At 34.6% G+C, this 26,031-nt stretch overlaps 1 protein-coding gene across 1 annotated transcript; it reads left to right on the top strand.

The window, feature by feature from the left end:
* Window positions 1–177: 177 nt before the first annotated feature.
* On the top strand, window positions 178–20,575 carry LOC145324082 (uncharacterized). Its single transcript, XM_080166708.1, has 22 exons — window positions 178–192; window positions 554–868; window positions 1,475–1,564; window positions 2,999–3,093; window positions 3,346–3,438; window positions 7,007–7,217; window positions 8,558–8,668; window positions 9,229–9,320; window positions 9,925–9,997; window positions 10,437–10,530; window positions 10,780–10,876; window positions 11,449–11,556; window positions 11,902–12,225; window positions 14,170–14,289; window positions 15,632–15,736; window positions 16,065–16,153; window positions 16,708–16,772; window positions 16,941–17,025; window positions 17,106–17,197; window positions 18,269–18,381; window positions 19,012–19,054; window positions 20,168–20,575. The coding sequence occupies exons 1-22, from the start codon at window positions 178–180 to the stop codon at window positions 20,249–20,251; spliced, it is 2,514 nt and encodes an 837-aa protein (XP_080022834.1). The 3' UTR covers window positions 20,252–20,575.
* Window positions 20,576–26,031: the final 5,456 nt, after the last annotated feature.

Genomic DNA, 26,031 nt, shown 5'->3' with positions numbered 1-26,031 from the left:
ACAAATAACAAGGATGATACACAGAGAAACGGAGCGAGGCACGAGTTCCCAAGTCCACCAAAAGATCTGATAATGCCACCACGAGATAGTTGTGAGGTTGTGTCACAGGTGGGCGATAATAAGGAATGGTTGCAGAGTTTTATAGGAGATTTTAAGTTAATAAGTTAAGGTGTAAATATGTCTATTTGTTTAGTACAATATGTACTAATTTATTTTTCTACTTATTTTAAATATTGATTGGTTGGTTCAAAACCTAGTTTAAAAACTTAAAACTTTACAAACAATAATTTATATCTATTATTATCTAATATTACAGCCCTATTTGTTTATCATCATTGGGGCTGTAAATCGATCGTTTTTTTGTTTTTTAGAAGAATAAAGCATAATATATGTACTTTTGAACTTAACAAAGCTTTTAATTATTTCTTTCTTATTCATCTTTTAAATGATGATACCAAATATTAATTAGTGTTTGAACACTCAACGATAGGACAATACAAGATAAATAAATCTTAGTTTATTGTGTTTGAAACTCTAATACTATTAAAACCAGGATGAGTTAGAGAGTGATAGTTTTATAGAATCACTTGACGACGTGTCAATAAGAACTCAAAAATTTGAAGAAATCCTTCTAGACCCGGTGAAATATAACATTAACAATGTTAATAATAACTTTAGTGATAATAATAAAGACGACATTTATGCAAAGGAAGACGATTATCAACAGCAATCAGCTGATTTTGCGCAGTTGTCGACGGCGTCTCCCGCAAAAAATGTTGAAAATGGCGCGAAACTGGATGATGATTGTGTTAGCATTGATGTAACCGCTGAAAATGAGACTCTTAGTGATACCAAATTTTGTGAAGAGGTATTGTATATAACTTGTTTATACTAGGGATCTAATGAATTAATATTGATCCCCAATTATGTTCCACAGAATCACCCCTTTTGTATATCAAACTTAGTGGTTGAAACGTTTGACCACTCAACTTAATTAACAAACCAATCAAAATTCACTAACATTCCTAAGGTTGTTAAGCCATCTGATAATAAAACTTTATTATAAAACTTTAGGGACTAGTATAATAAACCCTCTCTCTCTGTGTTTTTTATACATGTTATTATACAATATACATATAAAAGAAAGCTCTCTTTTATTTTGAAATAAATTGAAAGTCAGAGGGAGGGGTAATTTTTTTACTGTAGGTCAGGTAAGGTAAGGTTTTTTTAGGTACAACAGAGTAACCCTGAAGGCATTTGAAGGGAAAGCACCAAAATTGTTTGGTAATTTGGTAAAAAATTGGCTTTTTAATTCACATCCATTGACTTTTAGATTATTTATCTTTAAAAATATTTTAGATACAAGGGCGTCTTGTCCTACTTGTGGTAAATAAATTATTATTTCTTTTTAGTTTATTTTGAAAGAACCGCATAGAAACCTAAAAAAATAACATTATGTTAAATAACTTTTAAGGATGTTGATGGGGAGGAGATAGAGATAGATGTAGAGGATAATAGCAGTCAGATACTCAAACAATCACCTAAATCTATGAGATCTTGTAAGGTACAAGATAATTTATTCATTTATAGAAATATTGATATATTGATTAATAGATTGATTGATAGATTGATTGATCGATTGGTTGATTTTTAGATTGGTTAATAGATTGATTTTTAGATTGATTAGTAGATTGATTTTTAGATTAATTAAATTATTGGTTGGTTGATTGATTAATAGATTGATAGGGAGTTTGACTGGTTAGTTGATAGCTTGATTGATAGCTTGATTGATTACTTGATATATTAATAGGTGAATTGTATAAATATACATATATATTAATAAATTGATTGTTAAATGGTTGAAAAATACAGAAAGGTAGTGAGAAAAAAGATAATATAAAAGGATAAAAAAAAGAAAAGGAATTTCTAAACACTTCCTGAAAATATAAGATTGTTCTGGTAAAAACTTGCTCGTCTCAGAATTTCAAATAAATGTCAATATTCTGTCAATATAATTTGGGGATTTTAGGCTAGTAGGTTTTTACACAATATTGTCATACTCTTGGGTACTAGGTTTCTTTTTTTTTATTGTCTAGAATATTCTTAGTATATAGTGAAGCTACTCTATCATTTCAAATGTTTGTCTGAATGTTTTGGCTGTACATTATTTTCTTGGCTGTAATTCTAGATAGATGGATTCTAATAAAAATTCAGTGTATATTTTTTTGGGTAAATACTACCAAAGAGCTGAAACAATTTGCTGGCAGAAGAAAAAAGTCCCCACCACTAGGACCAGTATAGTTAATGTTATCTAGGTTACACATACATACTTATACATTTATAATGAAGATTACCCTACCCCATGCTCATATCTCTCATTTATAATATCTTTCTATCGATCTATGTATTGTATTATCTATCCAACCCTAACCCCATTTTTAAAAGCGAAGCTTTTCTATAATTAGGGTCGGTCCGTCCGTACGTCCGTCCGTACGTCACGGTTAGCTTTTTTCGTAAATTTAGGCATGTTAGAATTGTCCTATCGAATTCAAATTTTGCATGGTGATTCCTTTAGTAGTTAGGGACGATTTAGAAAGCGTAGCAACTCTGTAATCATTACCGAAATGTCCGTACGTCCATTTTAAACATGTTGATTTTTTTTACTTTTTTAACAACAAATTTTTAGTGATCTAATCATCCGATTGATCTGTTTTTTGGTAAATTAATTCCTGGGATAACAAAGTATAATGTTATAAGCGAAGCAACTCTATAATCAAGTCCTAAAAATGTAATTATGTCCATAAACATTATCCTGTATAAAGCAGTTTTTCAACAAATTTACCTAAAATTTTGCATCGACTCTTACACATTTATATTCTGATTATTCAGTTCTGACACTATGCAAGTGTTAATGTCCGTTTGTCCTACCGTTTTAGTGCTTCGTTTTTATGGATGTTGTCATCCTTTTTTCTATCTATTTATCTGTTAATACATTTAGGACATATCAAGTGAGTCGCCTCCCCTGTCGTGTCCTATTCCCCCCTCGCCACGCCCTGAGGAAGATTCAGAACCCAATTCTGTTACTTGTGTAAGGTAAGCATACATCATTTTACAGGGTGTCCCAGAAAATGATTTTTTTTTTGTGGGACACCTTGTATCTTTTTTTTCACATTTATGTCATATCCGCTTATTTCATCCTGCAAACCTATTTACAGTAATTTTATGTGTATTTTTTAATCTTTTTTAACCTTTGTAAAATTAAAAATCTCCATTTGCTTTAATTTCTAATGTTTTTAAATGACAATTTTTGTTTTTTATCAAGTTTTGTTTTTTGTTTACTTTTAGAAACCAAAGTGTCCCAGATAGCTCAATTACAATAGTTAGTCAATGTTCCTCTACTCCCTATCAGTTATTACATGAACACAATAGTTTAAAAAGGTAAGGGATAAACACACTGAATTTATTTTTACACAGAAATTTGTTTTTTTTTTAAATCACGCAATCTTTTGCAGTGAAAAATAACAAATAGTCATTAAATGTTCAATTATCAGTTATTACATGAACAGTAACACCCTAGTTTATAAAGGTAAGGGATAAACACACTGAATTTGCTTTTAAAAATCACGCAACCTTTTGGAGTTAAGAAGAGAAAAATAAGAAGTAAAATAGTCATTAAATGTTCAATTATCAGTCATTTCATGAACACCCTAGTTTAAAAAGGTGGGATAAACATACAGAATTTGTTTTAAAAATCACGCAACCTTTTGGAGTTAAGGTGAAAAATTATGAACTTTATATAGTTTGTCAACTCCCTATCAATTGCTAAAAAGTTTTTTAAAATACAAACTTTAGTTGATAAGCTGTTTATTCACTTTCTATATTTAGTTTTTAAATGGATCTTACAAAAAGTTTCAACAAAACAAAATCACAGCACAATAAACAATTCAAATTTTGTTTTAGTTAAATAATATAAAACTTTAAATGCCTAAAAATGTTAGGAATCATGGAAAAATATGAATATTTAGAAATTGAAATATTTGAAAATTTGCAAAATGAATGTTATGAACAATTTATGAGACAATTTTTTCATGCATGAACTTTTTAGCTAATCTTATTCATTTCAATTAATTTGCCATTCATGGTTAAATCCTTTTTTAATAGCAAAGCTATTCTACAATAAACCTGTCTGTCGGTCAGTCCGTAAAATAAAATGTATATTATAATTTACTTAAATTGTCTTTCTGTCAGTAATGCTACAACTAATTAAATATAAAACAAAAATATCATAAACATAAAACCACTGAACATTTACTCTTTAAATCACTTTGTCCGTATTACCACCCATGACTTTTTGTGCTTTGCTACTTATAGATATTGTATTATCCTATTTAGTATTTTTTTCCCTGAAAAAAACATCTAATAAGAAATGTTATTTTCTCAGCTACTATCAAAGATATGTGTCAAGTAATCAAAAAACAATTAATGTACTATATGTTTGACTGTTTTTTTTTTATTTCTTAAATAATAACATTGTGAGAAAAAAAAATTTGAAGACAATTTTTCTTTTTTTTCTGATGTCTCTAGTATGACAGACAGAAAGGAAATAAGCTTCATTAAAGAATTGTACTCTACCTACTTACAAAAGGACTTATTATCTATAGAGTGGTCACTTTTCATCTAATTTTAATATTTTTTCTAGTATTGAAGTATAATTTCCTGTTTGTTTGTCTTTTTTTAATATTTAAGTTTTGTTCTTATTCGTTGGCTTAACAACTGTGTTGGCTCTTATTGAATTTTGATTAGTCTGTTCATTAAATTAAGTGTCAAAACGATCCAACCACCAATTTTAATCTGCAGAAGAAGTAATTTTGCATCATTGGGGATGTTCAAGAACTTATCGGCCATAGTCTTATCCCTTTAGATCCCTGGTTTTGTTGGCCCGGGCCTTTTTCCTTTGTGAACAGAAAACAGGAATTTGTTATCCTAAAATCTGCGGAAAGCAGTCTTTAATACAATTAGATACAATATAACTATGCTTTGCCAATTTGTTTATCTTCTAATTTTTAATTTTATAATCTAATTTAATCTCTCTAACTATCTTTTTTTATTTTTTTTTCTCTTTCTCTCTCCACCTTTTTATTATATTCTTCCAACAAAAAATGTCTTTATATCATTTTCTTCTCATATTATTGTTCTCTCTCTCTTTCCTCTATATCTTATAGCTGTATTATTTATCTACTTGACAATATGTCTGCAAATAAAACCAGGAATCTCAGGGGATAAGACAATAGACAATCATAAATTGATGTACATTCCCAATGGTAATAAATAAAATTACCACCTGTGTTGATTAAAAGTATTTAGCTAAGGAAAGAGACACATATTTAAAAAACTTTGGGTACATGTACATATACTAGTCCAATATTCACTTCCACCCTGAAAAAAAACACTCTACCAGCTACCTATTCCTTTAATCATTCTATCTCTGTAGATTTTCAGCTAACGTGAAATAAATCCTTATGTTATATCAATATTTAACCATTTAAGGAACCAATAATACCTAAGAAGGTTGATAATCAAAGACAGGTTATGACACTCAATGAAAACTATTCCCTCATAGAGAGTATTAGGCTGTATTGCTGAGCACAGAACATCCCCCCCCCCCCCAACCTCCCTTATTTAGGTTAAGTTATTTTGAAAATGGGTAGCAGGCCCTGCAGGTTATTGCACCAGTGTTAAAAATCACAGGAAACCCCTACAAATTTACATAAAAATATCGGTCCTACGACAAACGCAGGAGTCCCAAACGCAAAAGAGGACAAACGCAGGAGTGGACACTTAACCTAACCTAACCTATTTTAGACCTTCTTTTAGGTCTTTTTTTAATGCCTAACCCCTGCGGGGTATTCAGTGTACGACAGGCAACAAGCGTTAGCTTAAGTTAGTGATTGTAAAAAATAGTTTTTTTTTTGTTGAATATATATTCCTGTCTTGGCATATTAAAAGAAAATATTTATTCTGAAAGAAAGTTATGTTCTTTTTCTGTATCTCATGTAATAATTCTCATAAGACATGATGTATTATACATGGATCTAAAAGAATATGACCGTAGCTAATAAATTGATGTACATTGTACAATCCCAAAGTTGGTACTTAAAATTACCCCTTTTGTAGATTATAATTAGTGGTTGAATCTACTGATGAACCATTCAATCAAAATTTAATTAAAGTCTCCAAAGTTGTAAGCCAACGAATAAAAAACATTACTATATCATTTATGGACTAGTGTAATAAACAGCATAATGTCCCCACCTCCCTGTGTATTAGAAGTTTATTTTTTTAGTTATGGATTTGGCAACAAGTTTTTGATGCATTATTTCTTTAATTGTTATGATAAATCATTATCATAGAATAAAATAATATTTTTATTGTAAAGCTTCTCTTTTATTTACCTTGTCTGTCTGTTCGTTAGTCCGTTTAAGATAAGACTGTTGTTTTTTTGGCGAAGATACCCTTTACCTTAAATGATACAACTTACTTAGTCCATGAGCTGAAGATATTTATCTAACTATTGATATTTGAATGTTTCAGATTTTCCAATGTTATCCTTTTTTCCCCATCTTTCTCTCTCATATTATGACCACTAAACATTAGCTCTATACCTTTGTCTGTTTGTCCATTCATGATTGTTTGTGCTTCACTACTTAAAGAGGTTGTCATCCTTGTTATTTCTGTACGTAAAATAGTCCATGTTCTTGATTAATAAGTTAGGTTTCAAATTATAACCACGTTATGTTATTAGTTGTTCCTAAAAAGACATGAGGGGTGTGTTTGTGTGTTATTAATCATTATTGGGAATGTTCATCAATTTATCGTCCATTGTCTTATTCTTTAAGGTCCTTGCATTTTTCAGGAAAAAATAAGTTTCAATAAAGCAATAATTGGTATAATTTACAAAGCTTTTCAAAGAATTACATGATTAATTCTTATTGTACTATGTTTGTAGGACAAAAGAAGAGACTGAAAACGACCAGCAGCGTCAGCGGCCCAAGAGCAGCCTGGCCAAGCCGCGCAAGAGCTGCCTGGTTGACCGGCGGCCGCGCAGTTCAGCGGACATGTTTGCCGACGATTTCCTGCCGGAATCGCCGAATCCGCCGCAGTATCAGTCTGACTCTTGCTCATTTGATGGCTCCGTTGATTTAACGAGTAGTGTTCAGGTATGGATTTGAACCATAAATTGTTACTACAGCACCTATCCCCCCCTATCCCCGCCTAAGTTAATTGGTATTGTGTTTGTTTAATAATCAATCTACACTTAAACTTACTATGTATTTCCGTTTTGTCCGTAACGATATTGAGGAAACGTGAAATTTTTGAGATGCTATTTAAGACACTCGACTGCATCCATGAGTATACAACTTACTTGGTTCGTTGGTCTGCCGGTCTTGCTACTAAAGTAAATACATATTTTTTATGTATAAAGGTTTCGTGATTTTCTATTGATTATCATATAATATATTCTTTTTTTATATGGCCACTGAACATCTATTTAAAACTCTTTTTGTGATTTTGTGCTTCGCTACTTATGGATGTTGTCATCATTGAAGAATATATGAAACAAGAATCAATATTTTATTACTTGGATGTTGTACAAGTTATTAATGTACCCTAATAAAGTAAAACTTGTAACTCTATTTACCCCCTTTACATAATCCCCTCCTTTCCTACTAGATGAACAAACTGACTAATAAATGAAGTCAATGAAAACAACCTAAATTGATGACAAATTATCCCCTGTCAATATATCCAATCCATTGAAACAAGAAAGTTTTATCTTTAGTTGCAATATGATTTTTTATTAGCTTTATTTACTTTATGCATCAGTAATCAATATAGAAAGTCTAGAGGATCATTTCTTTTTTGAACCAATTGGAACACTCATTTAATCTATATTGTAAGTCAGTTAAAATTACATCATCAAAGAATTATTGGATTGACTAAATATAAACAACAATCTTTTTCTGCTAGATTTTTTTTAAGTTGGACGGATTTTTGTGTCTAATTGACCTTTCAGGGTATTACATCTATAGAACCAATACAAAACAGAAATAGAATATTCAAAGCAATGCATTTTATTTATATGTTTTCCTTCTTCTAAATATTTAATTTTTTAGATATCTTACTATTGAATTAATCCATGTATCTATCTACTTTTTAATCTACATCTTTTTATCCTACCAGTTAGCTATAAATAAATAAAATGAATAAATAGGAGCTAGTAAAAGAGAAATGACTATATATTCATTGTCAATCTATTCACTTTCTAATCTATCCATCTACTAATCTATCAATCCATCCATCTATTAATCTACCAGTCCATTCATCTATTAATCTATCAAGCCATCCATAATCTATAAATCTATACAGGTTAGTGAATCAATAGGGGCTGGTAATAGTGATATAGATCTTCAGACTATCTATAAATAAATCCATCTATTAATCTGTCATTCTATCCATTTATCCAGCTATCAAACTCTCCATCTATTAATCTATATAGGTTAGTGAATCAATAGGGGCTGGTAATAGTGATATGGATCTTCAGACTGTTAAAGAGATAGCAAATGATTTCAACATGCAGCCACTGCCTCTGCCACCATTGAGAACTGAGGTAAAATAGCAAGACATCAAGTAGATAGATAGCAAGTAAGAAGATACTAAGATGTCATGTACATAACTAGCAAGACATCAAGTAGATAGATAGCAAATAAGTACAACATTCAATCACTGCCACTACCACCATTGAGAAGGTACATATCAAATAGAAAGTTTGCAAGACATCAATTAGATAAACAGCAAGACCTCAAGTAGATTGATAGCAAGACATCAAGAAGATAGTTAGGAAATTATTTCAATATTCAGCCACGGCCCCTACCACCATTGAAAGATAGATAGAAAGACACCAAGTAGGTAGATAGCAGGACATTAAGTAGGTAGATAGCATGACATCAAGTAAATAGATAGCAAATAAATTTAATATTAAACCACTGCCTTTACCTCATAAAGATAGCAAACATCAATTAGATAGTTAGGAAGACATCAAATAGATAAAATATTAAGCAAATGATTTCAATATTCAGCTACTATTTCTAATAGAAGAATTAGAGGACATACACAATTATGGATATATTTATCATAACAAACTATCACAAAGCAATGTTTTTTTCTTAGGGTTTAAGTTTATCAAAGCCAGAGGAAAGGTTGGAGGTTTGTCTACAGCCATTAGAACCAAGATATCAACACCATAGACAGATAAATCACAAGTAAGACATCTAATTTTCTATCTTTCAATCTACTTTTCTTGTAAGGTTGGTAGTACCTTTTCCTAAAATAGTTGTAAACCATACCTAGAGATATGTGAAATTTCACTTAAAGGAGAACCACATCAGTTCAGCGGTTACTGAGATTCTTAGCTACACTAATCAGTACAAACAGACATACACATAGACATCCTGCTACTCTTACCATAGGTATATAACTATCTATCTATTTAGTAGGATGTATGAAAGAGATGGGGACCTACTAGAGGCTGGAGATGTTATTTTTGATACTATCAGTGGCCTACATAGGAATATAACTATCTATCTATTTAGTAGGATGTATGAAAGAGATGGGGACCTACTAGAGGCTGGAGATGGTAGTTTTGATGCTAATAGTGGGATATAACTATTTATCTATTTAGTAGGATGTATGTAAGAGATGGGGAGCTACTAGAGGCCGGAGATGGTAGTTTTGATGCTAACAGTGGCCTACAGGATATAACTATCTATCTATTTAGTAGGATGTATGAAAGAGATGGGGAGCTACTAGAGGCTGGAGATGGTAGTTTTGATGCCAATAGTGGGATATAACTATTTATCTATTTAGTAGGATGTATGAAAGAGATGGGGACCTACTAGAGGCCGGAGATGGTAGTTTTGATGCTAACAGTGGCCTACAGGAAAATATACTTCAATTAAAAATTTAAAAAATAAGATGTCCAGATTTAAAATATAACAATTCTTTTAAAATCTAATTGTTTAGAATCTTTTTTTTTGAAGTAAACTTAGTTATTTTGCTTGTCAAATTAGAGGTTTATTTCAGTTCAATAAAAGAAAAAATATATAAAGATGTCATGAAAATAAGCCATCCTTTTGAAACAAAAATTTTACATCTTTTCAACAATGATGTGGTCTGATTGTTTTTACACTGAGTTAATATTGGTCCAAGTAAAGGAACATCCTAACTATTACAGAAACCAACCCTTTAAATGCACGACCTTAATCTGGAAGTGTAAGGTAATGAAAAATGCCTGTTTTAGGCCAAGACATTACCCATACTATTACTTCTAATGTTACACATCAACTTTACAAATTTAAGTAAATATTTTATGATTACAGTATTCTCAGTTGGTGATAGACCCGCTTACAGGGGACATAATTCCCCTCTCAATGCTGCATGGGGATCATTTACCCCCGGGAGATTTTGTCCAGGAAAAAAATGGTCATTTTAATTTTAGACTCAGTCCATAACGTTATGAGTTTAATGTGACTTTTGGTACATAATGGGTAATTTTGCGGGGCCATTTAATTTACTGGATGGATGTTTTTTTTATCTATTGCCTTTTTCTGCATTTAATTAGTTTTTATTATTCCTTTTACTATGCTTTCTTTTTTAAACTTTACTAATTTTCTATATTAAACCTTAAAACTAAAACTAAAAATGACCATTATTTGAATCAGGGAGGTCCTGGGCTGTTGGGGAGTGATATGTCTGGTCTGACCACCCCTATGTCAGGGGAGGTGCCTCCTGGTCCCTTCAATATCATGCAGGACTGCAGGTAAGATTATCTATCTATCTATCTATCTGACTACCCCTATGTCAAAGGAGGTGCCACCTGTTCCCTTCAATATCATGCAGGACTGTAGGTAAGATTATCTATCTTCTATCTATATATCTGTCTATCCATTTATCTATCTGACCAACCCTATGTCAGGGGAGGTGCCCCCTGGTCCCTTTAATATCATGCAGGACTGTAGGTAAGATTATCTATCTATCCATCTATCTATGTATCTATCTATCTATCTGACCACCCCTATGTCAGGGGAGGTGCCACCTGGTTCCTTTAATATCATGCAGGACTGTAGGTAAAATTATCCATCTATCTATGTATCTATCTATCTATCTGACCACCCCTATGTCAGGGGAGGTGCCTCCTGGCCCCTTTAATATCATGCAGGACTGCAGGTAAGATTATCTATCTATCTATGAATCTAACTATTTTTCTATCTAGATCTGAGCTACCCCCCACATGTATGATGAACCAAGAGCTAATACTGGGCCCAGAACCAGTTGATTATCTATATATCCAACTATCTATTTATTTATCCGTACATCTATCTTTCTATCTAGATCTGAGCTACCCCCCACGTGTATGATGGACCAAGAGCTAATACTGGGCCCAGAACCGGTTTATGTGAAAGAAAGTGCTACAGGGAGGCTAAAGACTGTTTATCCAAGGTATATATTTATTCATATATGCAGTATATAAATCTAAATGGATTCATTATTACTTGGATGTTACAACAGATTTTCTGTTATTTAAGAAAGTGAAACACGTAGCTAGCTAAAATGACGATCCTCCCTCTCCCCTCCTACCTATAAATTATATCCGTGTTAACAAACTATATTGACGACAGTTTTTCCCTTGTCATAATATCCATGATTATTCTACATCCATTTGTATGTATCTCTAACATCTATAATAGACATATAAATAGACATTAGTTTTGTAACTCAATTTGTCCATCCATTAGTTGGTTGCGCTTCGCTACTTATGGATATTAACATCCTTGTTTTTTTTAGGTTTGATCCGTTGCAACAAATCCACCAGCAGCCCAGCCTTGACCGTATGCAGGCGCTTGACCGCCTACAACACAACAGCCGGATGCAACAACAGCAGCGCAGTGCAGAGTTGGCACTGCGGGGAGCAGACTTTCCACAGCGGGGCGCTGAATTTGTGCACCGGGGAGCGGAGTTTGGCCAGCGGAGCGTAGATCCGCCGCTGCGGGGCATGATAAATGCTCAAAATAGGTCGATGGCCCCGCAGGGTTATGGTGGGGGTGGAGTAAAGGATGATTTTATGCTGTATACGACCCAACAACCACATACATTTATTTCGAACCCAAGGTATTTATAATTTTATTTACTAAGTATATTTGCGATTACTTTTATTTAATGAAATCTTCCAATTTTTAACATGTACAAAACGGCTTGCTTAATTGCTTCAAGATCCATGTCAGATCTATATAGGAAATAAATGTCTATAAACGAGCTCAAGTTTTCCAAGAAATATATGATTAAAACTCATAGTGCTCCAATAATCCATAATAAACTCTCATTGCCCAGAACGATAAGACCCATTATTTTACTTTATTAAAAATAAATTCATTTTTTTCATTTCATGTTGCTATTTACCTTCTATTGATGTATTTAATTTCTAATCATAAAAAAGAAAATTTAAATTTATAATATGATACTTACTTGGGTATACTTGTAGAGATTATCTTCAGTGTCCTCTGTGTAAGGCTCTGGCGAAGATTTCAGTTTCTCGTAGGGTCTGCTCTATCATTCATCCACTGTTTAAGACTCTTTTTAAACTTGTGCTCTGGCAAAATGTTTTTCATATCACTTGGAATTTTGTTCCAAGTATCTGCTACTCTTACAGTAAAGAAGTTTTTTCTTAGTTCCAGGTTACTTCTTTCTTTCACTATATTAAGAGGATCTATCTGGTGTCTAGTAACTACACCAGACCTGTTAGAACCTGTATACTGGACACTGCAATTAATATCACCTATCTTATGAGTAACTTTATACATTTGTATAATATCAAACATAGTTCTTCGTTTCTCAAGGCTCCAAATATTTAACTCTTTTAGCTTTTCAGGGTAACTTTTATTGCTCATTCCAGAAATCATATTTATTGCTTTAACTTGAACATTTTCGATAGCTGCTATATCTGTAGCCAACCAGGGTGACCAGGCAACACTTGCAAATTCCAGGTGGGGTCTGACATATTGTTTATAGAGACGTAGAAAGACATTCTTATCTCTATAATGGAAGCATCTAGTTATTTGTCCAAGTACCCATCTTGCTCTCCCAACAGCCTCTGTACAGTGGTCAGATGGTTTAAGATTTGAAGTGATTTTAACTCCAACATCTCTTTCACATTCAACCACCTCCAATTCTTCACCATTCATTGTGTATCTAAATTTTGGGTTTTTCTTCCCAAAATGAATTATTTTGCATTTCTTAACATTAAACTCCATGCTCCATTTAATACTCCAATCGTACAGCTTGTCCAAACATTGTTGTAATTTGTCAGCATCATCTTTATTTTTTATTACTTTAGCACCTTTAGTGTCATCTGCAAACTTTCTTAACAATTCGATGGCTGTTGCCTCATCATCTATGTCATTAATATAAATTACAAATAGTATTGGGCCAAGCACACTGCCCTGTGGAACACCAGAGCTAACATCCTTCTCATCTGACATGAAACCATTGACAGAAACTCGTTGTTTTCTGTTGCTGAGCCATTCTTCAATCCAGTCAAGGACAGCACCTTGAATTCCATGAGATTTGAGTTTTTGGATAAGCTTCTTGTGAGAAATCTTATCAAATGCCTTGCTAAATTTTATAAATTTAAGAAAACTATGTTTTAAAAGAATTCGATTGTGGCGACATTTTGTGTGTTCAAATATTAAACTAAAATTGTAATCATCATCATTAACCCTTTGGTGATGGTAATGTAAAGAAAAAAATATAATTTTAAAAAATCTTTAAAAAATCATTTAAATTATTAAATATTTACTTTCTTTTAGATAGTAATGCCGGGTGAGGAAAATAGATTTATTGAGAAATAGATATGCATATAGAAAACTAGCCAATAGGGAGATAATTATATCGAGCCAACTCTAGTATATTTATATTGTATGTATCTATAATCTGTTTTTCTATTTATCTATATCTGTCTATCTAACTATCTATCTATTTATCTAGGTATACATCAGCTGGTACACAACAGGCTGTGGAACCATCAACAGCTACAACCACAACTATCTATCTATCTAGGTATACATCAGCTGGTACACAACAGGCTGTGGAACTATCAACAGCTACAACAACAACCTATACAAGTAGTTTGAGATCTAATTATGACAAGTCTTCCAGAAATAAGGAGGGGAGGAGTAGGTAAGAGAACTTTTATTATTTCCATTTATCTGTCCATCCCTCTATCTATCTAACTATACCTATCAATTTACCTATCTATCTGTCTATCTAGAAATGAAAGTAATAGCTACCATGAGTCTCTACCAAGAACCTCTCTAAGCAGTAGTAAGATACAACTCTATGTCTATCTATCTAACTATCTCTATCTATCTAGAAATGGAAGTAATAGCTACCATGAGTCTCTACCCAGCACCTCTCTAAGTAGTAGTAAGAAACAACTATCTATCTACCTATCTATCTCTATATATCTAGAAATTAAAGTAATAGCTATCATGAGTCTCTACCCAGCTCCTCACTAAGCAGTAGTAAGAAACAACTATCTATCTATCTAACTATCTCTATCTATCTAGAAATGAAAGTAATAGCTATCATGAGTCTCTACCCAGCTCCTAAATAAGCAGTAGTAAGAAACAATTATCTATCTATCTATCTAACTATCTCTATCTATCTAGAAATGAAAGTAATAGCTACCATGAGTCTCTACCCAGCTCCTCACTAAGCAGTAGTAAGAAACAACTATCTATCTATCTATCTAACTATCTCTATCTATCTAGAAATGAAAGTAATAGCTACCATGAGTCTTTCTAAGCAGTAGTAAGAAACAACTATCAATCTATCTAACTATCTCTATATATCTAGAAATGAAAGTAATAGCTACCATGAGTCTCTACCCAGCACCTCTCTAAGCAGTAGTATGAAACAACTATCTATCTATCTACCTAACTATCTATCTATCTATCTAACTATCTCTATATCTAGAAATGAAAGTAATAGCTACCATGAGTCTCTACCCAGCACCTCTCTAAGCAGTAGTAAGAAACAACTATCTATCTATATATCTAGCTATCTCTATCTATCTAGAAATGAAAGTAATAGCTACCATGAGTCTCTACCCAGCACCTCTCTAAGCAGTAGTAAGAAACAACTATCTATCTTTACCTAATTATCTATCTATCTACCTAACTATCTCTATATCTAGAAATGAAAGTAATAGCTACCATGAGTCTCTACCCAGCACCTCTCTAAGCAGTAGTAAGAAACAACTATCTATCTTTACCTAATTATCTATCTATCTACCTAACTATCTCTATATCTAGAAATGAAAGTAATAGCTACCATGAGTCTCTACCCAGCACCTCTCTAAGCAGTAGTAAGAAACAACTATCTATCTATCTACCTAACTATCTCTATATCTAGAAATGAAAGTAATAGCTACCATGAGTCTCTACCCAGCACCTATCTAAGCAGTAGTAAGAAACAACTATCTATCTGTCTGTCTATCTAACTATCCCTATATATCTAGAAATGAAAGTAATAGCTATCATGAGTCTCTACCCAGCACCTCTCTAAGCAGCAGTAAGAAACAGAAATCTCCCAAAGATTCATCAACCAAAATGTACAAATCAAGGAAAGATACTTTGAATAATAGCCAGGCTAATTAACAAGGATGACAACATCCATAAAAAATTAAGTGTTAAGTCATAAATATATAATTGACATCCAGATGTTAATGGGTCACAAAGGGATATTAAAAATAAATATGATTTCTCTATGGATATTTTTTTTCCCACATAGCATTACAAGCAAATGAAGGAAGTTATAGATTATCTTTCATACAAAAATATTTAAGATATGGCAAACGAATAGTCAGTCATGTTATGCTCATGAAAATGACTGATAAATTTCATTTATCTTTAATATTGGCTGAGAAATTGTAAAGTATTTGTGTTGTGCAGAGCTAACAGTGGTGGTAGTGGTAAACAAGGACAACAACAACCTTATGATTGTTGTAGCGGAGCTCAGAAACAACAACAACTTCTAGCAGGTAAACAAGGACAACAACAACCTTATGACTGTTGTAGCGGAGCTCAGAAACAACAACAACAGCTTCTAGCAGGTAAACAAGGACAACAACAACCTTATGATTGTTGTAGCAGAGCTCAGAAACAACAACAGCTTCTAGCAAGTAAACAAGGACAACAACAACAACCTTATGACTGTTGAAGCGGAGCTCAGAAACAACAACAACTTCTAGCAGGTAAACAAGGACAACAACAACCTTATGATTTGTTGTAGCAGAGCTCAGAAACAACAACTTCTAGCAGGTCAACTAAACAAGAACAACAACAACAACTTCTAGCAGGTATAATAGTTCAAATTAAAGTTTCAATAGATGGCAGCTAGGTAATTATTTCTTTATACACAAACTGTCATGTAGTTTTGTCAAAATTGTATCATTTTTAAAAATTTGCAGCTTTAATGAGAGGGCATATTTTTTCTGCAAAAACAGGGGTCATTGCGAAATGGGCACGTAGTTGTGTGTAATACAATTACATATAGATATGCTGTTTGCACCTTCTTATTATTTAATTATTTCAGGTGGTGGGGAAGGAGCCAAGCCAAAGACGACAATTCATCATGACAATAATAGTTCAGATATTCAGGTAACAATTATGCTTGGCAATTTTAGAAGCTTTGCGCTCTATTGCACATATATAATTAATATTAGATAATTTCCTAAAAACATACATTTTTATTATATTATAGGTTATATTCATTATACAGGTTATTTTTATTTGTTGAAATTAAAGTTTTAAATGTTAATAATTTAGGTTATAATGCATAAGGGATCTTCCAAGACCAAATCCAGAAAAGAAAGTGGAAAGGCAAAAGGAAAATGCGACACCTTACGGCCAGGTACTGTTTTTATTTAAACTTACTATTATTTTAACTGTAATACAGTTTTCTGTTCTTTTCCTAATTTATTTTAATTATAGGAATGGGAGGACACACTATCACAAGCAGCGAAGCAGCCAAACAAAGCAGTTATGAATTTAGGAGTAAAACTATGGACTCCAGGCATACTAAGGTAAGAGATAAGCATACTGTAATGCATCTTTAAAATCACGCAACTTTATCAAATGGGAAATAAGTTTGTGAAAGGTAGATATATATATTAAAGAAACAAAGCTGTTACGAAGCTATGAGTAAAACTATGGACTTACTTATAGGTATAAGGGATGTACACACACAGTTGACCTATAAATACAGTAAAAGTGAAATATCTAAAGAAGTAAGGATAATTTTTGATTTCTCCACTTTAGGTTCAGATAGGTCCAGGTTTAAGCCTAATATATTTTCATATTAAAGCCATTCTTAGACAGGAAGCTTCCCTGAAAGAGAGAATTAAATAAGTTTACATTCGAGAACGAGATCTTAATTGAAAACCTAACTACTTTATAAAATAGTATTTTAAAGATGAAATTATAATTCCAAAAAATATGTTTTCAATGAACATTTGTGTGTAGTTTAAATTTGCATAATTGTTTTACCTTCTTTTTTTTGAATAAAAGATTTAGATTTTTCTTTTTTTATGATTTGAATTTGAAAACTAAAAATATTTTTGCAATATTTTACAGGCCTTCTTATGTGCGAAAATAACATAAAGTACATTCATTACGTTGACCGCTATTAATATTAAAGCTATGAGGTGCTTAGAAATCATAGACGTCCAAGGGAGGGGGTAAAACTTTAAAACCCCTCATTTTACTCCCTAATTTTTTTAGATACATTAAATTACCCCCTAAATCCTTTAAAACCTATTATCCCCCCCCCCCCCAAAAAAAAAAGCTAGGATGCCCTGTTGGAAACGTCAATTTTATTTTACTGTATCAAAGGGGATCTCATGGGAAAAGACAATTGACAATAAAATGATATATGTACAAACGACCCCAAAGATGCTAAACAAAATTACCCCTACTGTAGATACAAATTATTGGTTACAAAGTTTGAACACAAGCTTTAGAACCAACCAATCATGATTTGATAAAAGTACCCAAAGTTTTTGAGCCCATGAATAAGATAAGCATTGGGTACCATCATACCTTGCAATCCAATGTCCTCTCTCTCCTTGAATCAACTATAATGGACACTTTTTTAGGATGGAAAAGGAAAGACTCGATCTTTGAAGAAGCGTGGCTCACTGAAATCCATGTATGATGATCAAGCTGGAAATATTAGCGCTATTAATGAGTATGCTTGGAAAGATTTGAGGTATACAGTCTAGATAGTGTTAGATACATAGATATGGTTTAACCAACCATAGGAATCAAGCTAGAAAGATTAGCGCTATTAATGAGTAGTCTTGGAAAGATTTAAGGTAAAAATAGATGGATAGATAGTGAGATAGTTACAAAATTTTATCGAATAAAAAAAGGTACTTGCTTACATGTGGTAGACTGGAGCACCGAAACCCCCCCCCCCCACGCTTAGTTTTGACAAAAATCAAAAATAAGGGGGGGGGGGGGTAGTTTTTTAATGTTTGGAAAACGGCAAGGAGGAAAAGTGCTCAGCAAGGCAAAGACTTAACCCCCCCTTAATTTTGATTTTTGTCAAAACTAAGCGGGGGGGGGGGGGGTTTTCGGTGCTCCGGTCTTCACATGTAAGCAAGCACCTAAAAAAATATTGAATTAGTTTTTAGATAAATTGATTGATATATAGTAGAAAGGTAGTTATGTAACTATAAATGGGTGCTATTATCAAATAACCCTATACAGATACTATTTAGATAGATTATAGGTTTATTGTTTGATATTTAATTACAATTCCTTAGTTTTTAAGATAAGATATAATAATTATTATCATAATTTTGTATTTTGATCTGATTTTTTTTTTTTTTTTAAGGCATCCTCTATCCCGCTCAACTGAAACAATACTCTTTGACAAGGTAATATTTGACTATTTATTTGAAGCTTCGCCTTTTTTTTCAAAATATAAAAGTAATTTGATGTCAATATGTCTATCCGTTTCAGACCTTATACATACACTGGTACCCAAAGTTTTATAACCAAGCAATCTTGAACGTTTGCTTCAAACTTTAGGAGTAGTGTCCAAACTTGTAAAGCAATCATATTTATCAATATACAGTGTGTTTTTTATGAGAACTTTTTTGAAAGCAATTTTACCCCACTTATAGTTATCAGAATTTAATAAGTAATGGCTTATTTTCTTTGTTTTTTAAGGCAATTAATAGAACAACAAAAAATATTTCAGTTTTTATTTAAAAAGTACAGTAAAATCTAAATTTCAAAACTTAGGTGTCAACATATAAAAATGGTTTTAGCGCATTTTCCTTAAAAAAATGGATTTTCTGAAGTCGACTTTGGGGGGCCAGTACACCCTCCCTGGTTGAGATATGACCTTCAAACTTTGATATGTTCTAGTACATGTCCCTAATATTATCTGTATACATTTTTAGCTCTATATCTCAACTTTGAAGTGTTTAGCAGCCATTCTTGCAAAAGGTTGATTATTTGAGCATAAGAAAAATGCGCTAAAACCATTTTTAGATGTTGACACCTAAGTTTTGAATTTTAGATTTTACTGTACTTTTTAAATAAAAACTGAAATATTTTTTTGTTATTCTATTAATTGCATTAAAAAACGAAGAAATTAAGCCATTAATCATTAAATTCTGATAACTATAAGTGGGGTAAAATTGCTTTCAAAAAAGTTCTCATACAAAAAAACACACTGTAGAAGCTTTAATTTTGTTTATCTTCATTAAAGATTGTAGAAAAAATTATCGTCCATTGTCTTATCCCTTGAGATCTCCGATAAGTGTGGTCCAAAAATTATTTATTGTGGGGGCACAAACTATATGTAACCCTATCCACAAGACTTTCAATTGAGTCTTTGAATATCAGTCAATAGCAACGGGAATATAGCTACAAAACAGAAAAAAGCAATTTGTTAGCAGACAAAAAGGTCCCCATCCCCTTAGGTCAGATAGTTGTCTGGGTTATACATCTATATTTATGAATTTATTATTTTGCTGTAGGATGACAAGAATTCAGAGCCCATAGTGCCCAACAGAAAGAGTGGAACACCTGACGTTTGGCTCCCCAGAAGTATCAAAGCATAACATTAAACAGATGTTTCTCATCCCCATGCATTAGGGTCCCACGGAATTTGACGATTTTGGAATTTGAAAACCTGACCTTATCACTAAAATAACAGTTGATTACAGGATGAATTTTAAAAGATTTAGGTCTGGTTTTTAAAATTCATTCATAACAAAATCAGTGGTACCCAACCACACATGAGAACATCATATTTAAAACCATAGAAATAATGAAAATAAAATAAGAAACAAATAGTATTTAAATATAAAAACTACAGTATTACCATTTATATAACAACAATAAATTATAATTTTGAGTTTAAAAATTCTGAATTAAAGCCAAAGATTTTTTAGAGCTTTGTTTGAAAATTTTGAAACTGTAAATAAAATTTTAAAATTGCATATCTTACAAAAAAACTTTCTAGATGAAATTTATTAATGTTCTATCTGCTTATAATTACAGTGTTAACTTTATGTTAAAAAATGTAAAAGATGTATATAATATAATTAAAATTACTGCTCAATTTAAATTTGTTACCTAATTATCTATATGTAAATAGTTATTTTATTATTTCAAACCTAGTTTTTTTATTTAAAATGTGAACAAAAAATCTTCATAATCATAAAAAAATGTGCCAAATTTTTTTGTGATTTCTTAAGATGTTTACTTATATTAAAATGGCAAAGTGATAAAAAAATGTTTGTCTAAGCTGTTGTAGGTGGTTTCCCTAAAAATGTTAATTTACTAAATAACCCCCTCCCCCCTTAATTCTAGTTTTAAATTAAATAAAAATTTAAAGGGGGCTGATTTTTTCGTTGGAGAAAAAGTACCTTAGGTAGAGGGTATCCCCAAAAGGTTAGGGCCCCCAACACCGGTGTCAGGCATAACAAACCATTCTGGTCTTTTCTCAACCCTAAAGATATTCATTTTTTTGTAAATAAGGGGGTTAAAGTATTGCAACATTATCATTTTGTGATTTTATCTTAGGTAATATGTTAAGAAATTATAGTTTGTGTGATAAAAGAATGAAATATTAATAGTTCTGTTAAAAGATTTACAAAATTAATCATAAAAAATTACAAAAACAATAATTGCAATTAAAGATGCTCATGGATAAATATTTGTTATTTACAATTTAAATTTTTTTACTGCTTTGTATGAGTGAGTTAAAAAGTGATTCCAAAGTCATTTTGACAATACATATACTAAAGGTTTTTGAGAAGTTTCAAAAACAAAAATAGTTATATGAAAGGGAGGGGGTAAAATCTAATGTATAAAATATCTTTTTAAAGATAGGAAGGGGTATCAACAACCCCTTAACTTCAATTTGGAGGAAAAATATTTAAGAAGCAATTTGTATATGTCCCTGTTAATACGAGACTGTAATAATGACTTTTGAACGGCTTAAATTATGTAATGTTTGTGTATGTGTGTGTGTGTAAGATTGTGTACATATTATGCGACCCTTTGCTCATTATAAATATAAATAATATATTAATACATAATATAATTATTATAATTCTAAAATATTTGTTAAGTTTTTCGTATGAAATATATATTATACATCATAAACGGTGTATTTTTTTCTTAAAGAGGCGAGAGGGAAGTCAAATCAACATTTTTTAAAACAAATTCTAGGATATATTTCAGGGTCATGCCTTTGGACGCTGCTGCTGATTGCGGCTTGCATTCACGAGGTTTGTTGCGGTTGCAACTGCAGCTGCATGGATTGATTCTTCAATCACAACATTATACAAAATGCCAAGATTCTAAGAGTAGCTAAGGCTTATTGAGTGGCTGAATAAACCAAACCAGACGGCTGTGCGGCTTATTGGGTGGCTTTGAAAGCCTCGCAGCTGATTTATGAGGCCTTTGGGGTGGATGATTGTTGCTGTTCCTGCCGAGCCCTGAGCTGGATCTTTAAATCATTTTAGTTGTGAGCAAAATTTCCACCAGTGAGAGCACAGCATTTTATGAAATGCCGCGCTGTGATTGGCGGAAATTCAGCGCACCCCGATCTGGCTCACCACTAAAATGATTTAAAGATCCAGCTCTGGAAATATTATATAATCTTAAATAAATGAAGCAGTGTTATTTTATGATTTAGTTTATTATCTAAAGCTAAAATGATTTTGATAATATTATACAATACTACCAATCTATTGTCATACCAATTTGAAAGGGACAATAAATGTATAAGTATAGCAAAGACGATAAAGTTTTTTCTTTGAAGTATAGATATATCATCTAGACAACTTTTGCTAGCAAATTGCTTTAGCTGTGTTTATATTTCTGATTTCAATATATTTTTTTATTGTTTGATTTTTAAGGCACATAACCAAATCGGGACAGGGTCTACGCCCTGAGGGCAGAGTTACAAATAGTGTGGTATTCGGCAACCGTGAGCCATGCCTATGGCACCCCTGATCTGGGGTTCGGTGGAGGGTCAATGGCCCTCCCCCGAGTCCTGGGGAAGGGGTCTAGTGACCCCCTCCCTACGCTTAGGATTAATGATTGAATCTGTCATGTTTATTATGGTTAACTGTATTCTTAATTCTCCCCCACCCTTTTCAGGGATGGGGGATCATCATTGCCCAAACTGACCATTGTATATGTATTATTTATGCTTTTATGTTATGATTATTTATTCCTATCCATGTAATTATTGTTTGTTGTATATAGCTTCAGTATCTTTTAAACCTTCAATAAAGTGACAACTGAAAATAGATGTTGATCATTATCTAGTGAAAGCTAGAGAAGCGTAGCTTCTCTATAGTAAGGTGTCCACGTCTGTCACACTGCCGTAATCTAATTGAACTCCGGTGTCTGCCATTTATCCTCGGCGGATACCACAACTTTGGTGACAGCTGTGTGAGATTACGGCGAACCACAAGTGTAGAGCAGACGCGCATCTGAGGCTAAGGTACTCCCAGCAGTGAATCTGGCAAAACTGACGCAAGCAACCTGAATTACCCACCCTGGACAGCAAAGTTTAACTCTGCATCCGGCAGTTGTGGAAGCGAGACAGCGAAATTTGACGAATAACCGCGAGCAGCGCTGATATCTAACGGAGAATTGAGCGCCAAAAGGGCTGAAACAGGCCTGCGGACCGGCTGAAACAAGCCAAATAAGTGTAAACGGCTGGAAATAGGCCAACTTTACTGCAAGAAATAGCAGGATCCGAACCAGTGGCGCTAGCAGGACGGGACATTCCCTGCCGCCATCAGCCGGATTTGGATCAGCGGCGCTAGCAGGACGGGACATTCCCTGCCGCCGATAGGCTGAAACATGCCACATAGCTGCAAGCTGCGAGCTAACATACGAGTGTAGTGCACCAGAACAGAGAAAAACTACGTCAACTCCGAGTATCCTGAGAAGCTACAACGCAGCCACCCATCTAGAAAAACAGATATTATGTTACATTGCAGGGATTACCACCCTGGTGTGATGGCCAAACAATAGATTTATGAGCAAAGCTTGGCAAACAAATTGTTGTGTTGTGATAAATCTAAGAATAGAACAGGCTTGGATTATTGTGTATTGTGATAACAGCTAAAAATAGAACAGAGTTGGTAAACAAATCTGTTATGCAATTGTGATAAGGACAAAAATAGAAGCTAGATGTAATATAATAAAGACCCTGATATACAATCAAAACAATCTCAAGCCCACAGCACAACAACAATACACCCCTTATTCCAAGGGAAAGGGAGGAGCCCCTCTCCATTGAAGGCAAATACAATCAGGGTGATATAATAGATAAGCCTAGGATTAAGAAGAAAAGGCCCTATTACACCAGCACACAGTTACCCCCCTCCCTCACAGGGGGAACGGACGAAGTTACCCCCGTCCCCTCACGCGCTTCCCCCTTCCTACCCACACTAGACTAAGTCCGTCTGTAGTGTGGGGCTAGCGATCGGACACACAGAGCGCCATTCACGGGTAGCGCAACAGAGTGCGGAAAATATCATAAATCCAACGGACGAAGCGGACCAATGAGAGAGCGAGTTGAGGGGTGAGAGCGCGTTTTCCCCGTGTGTGCGGATTTGACGGCGCGGACGCGCGTTACAAGGACAGGAGATTCCACGCACACACACACACACACACTCACACCGGAGCGGAGCTACTCCATAGCATTTAACAGGGGTATTTTTAGCAAATAAAGAATTACAAGCTTCTTTCCTTCTAGCTCTAGTGTGATAAAGGAAAACCCAATCAGTTCCTGACAGCAGTTCAGACCCTCAACATCTATCTACCTCTACCAGCCTACCCTACCACCTCAACACCTAACTAGTGATAAGTACAGCTAAGTTATATCTTTGCAACTAAACTCCCAACCTAGTGATACAAACAGTGTTGGCTGTTAGGCTAGGGAGCCTCAAGTGACAAACCATTCATTTTAGTACTGTATAACTTTGTGCCCGCCGTTGCACCGTTGACCCAATGGACCAGCATCAAGCCCCAGGAGGTGACCAAGCCCCAGGATGGCTCCAGGATGACCCTCAGCCGGCCCCAGCCGAGTACCGCAAGCTGATGCTGAGCAATCTGCCGGAGTTTAGAGGGCCGCCCAAGCAATCCTGGTCGGCACATATCCGCAGACTCGAGATGTCATGGGCGGCTTACCGCGTGCCACCTCATGATTCCCTCAACCGCCGCAACGCCCTCCTACTGTCACTGGTAGGGCAAGCGGCGGAAATGGCGTCCCATCTGTTTGGCGAGGCAGGCCAAGCCTTGACCTACGAACAGGTCAAGACCGAGTGTGAATTGCTATTTCGCCCTGCTTTTGAATCCCAAACGCTTAAACAAGCGTTTAGGGATTACAAGCAACACTCGACAGAACCTATACAAGCGTACATATCAACTAAGTGCGCCTTGTATAGGGACGCCTACAACCATGAGGATCTTGAGTTGTTGGTGGACGAATTAAATCGTGGAATTCGTAACGCCAATGTAAAACGCCTCATGATGAACCATGAAATTACGAGTGTACCTGAGTACACTCGTAAGGCCATGTTCACCGTGACCATGGTTACTAAGCAACTGAAGGAAGGTGTGTGCTTAGTGGACTCGACCGACGGGCTGACTGGATCTGCCTGCATCCAGTTGCCCCAATATGACGAGTCGGAGCCAATGGAGATTGGCTCCTTGGCTCCGGGTCTCCACCAGATGGGGAAGGTCGCTCCAGATGACAAGGTTCCAGGCCGCTGCTACCGCTGCCAGGGGAGAGGCCACCGAGCTCGAGACTGCCCAACACCTGTGGAAGTTAGCCTAGAGGAGAGACGCACCCAGCCACGCCGTGACCGTTCTGCCAAGTGTGAGCGTTGCCACTATGACGGCCACACGGCGGCCGATTGTAGAGCTGACTGGGCCCAGGTAGCCAGCCGCAGGCGCACCGCCGACAAGGGTGCCCCTCCAGGGAAGCCCAGCAGAGTGGCCCACATGGAAGGGAGCGCGCCCCCAGCACCACCACAGCAAGCAGCCGCCCCCAGAGCTGCGGACCGAGCCGATGGGATGCCGCAGTTTGGGACTGTCCCAGCTAGGATCAACGTACTGGGCGGCGCGGCTGAACCCAACCGGGTTGGCCTAGGCTTCAGTCTTAACCATCTGGGGCCAGAGCTGATACAGCCCAACAACATAGCCGAGCCAGAGGTGCTGAGGCCCCAGCCTTTTAGCCTCAACATGATCCTGAACCTGCCCGACTGAGCCTACCCAGCAAGAGTGGAGGGGCGCTGCCCAGCGTCCCTGAGACGGTGTATGGGGAGGGCCTGGCAGCCGCCGAACGAGAGAGGCAGGAGGTGCT

The sequence above is a fragment of the Acartia tonsa genome, chromosome 7, assembly GCF_053477335.1.
Source record: "Acartia tonsa isolate MP-2025a chromosome 7, ASM5347733v1, whole genome shotgun sequence".
Lineage (NCBI taxonomy): Eukaryota > Metazoa > Arthropoda > Copepoda > Calanoida > Acartiidae > Acartia > Acartia tonsa.
Note: the sequence above shows the minus strand (reverse complement) of the source record. Positions and strands in the feature narration are given on the sequence as shown.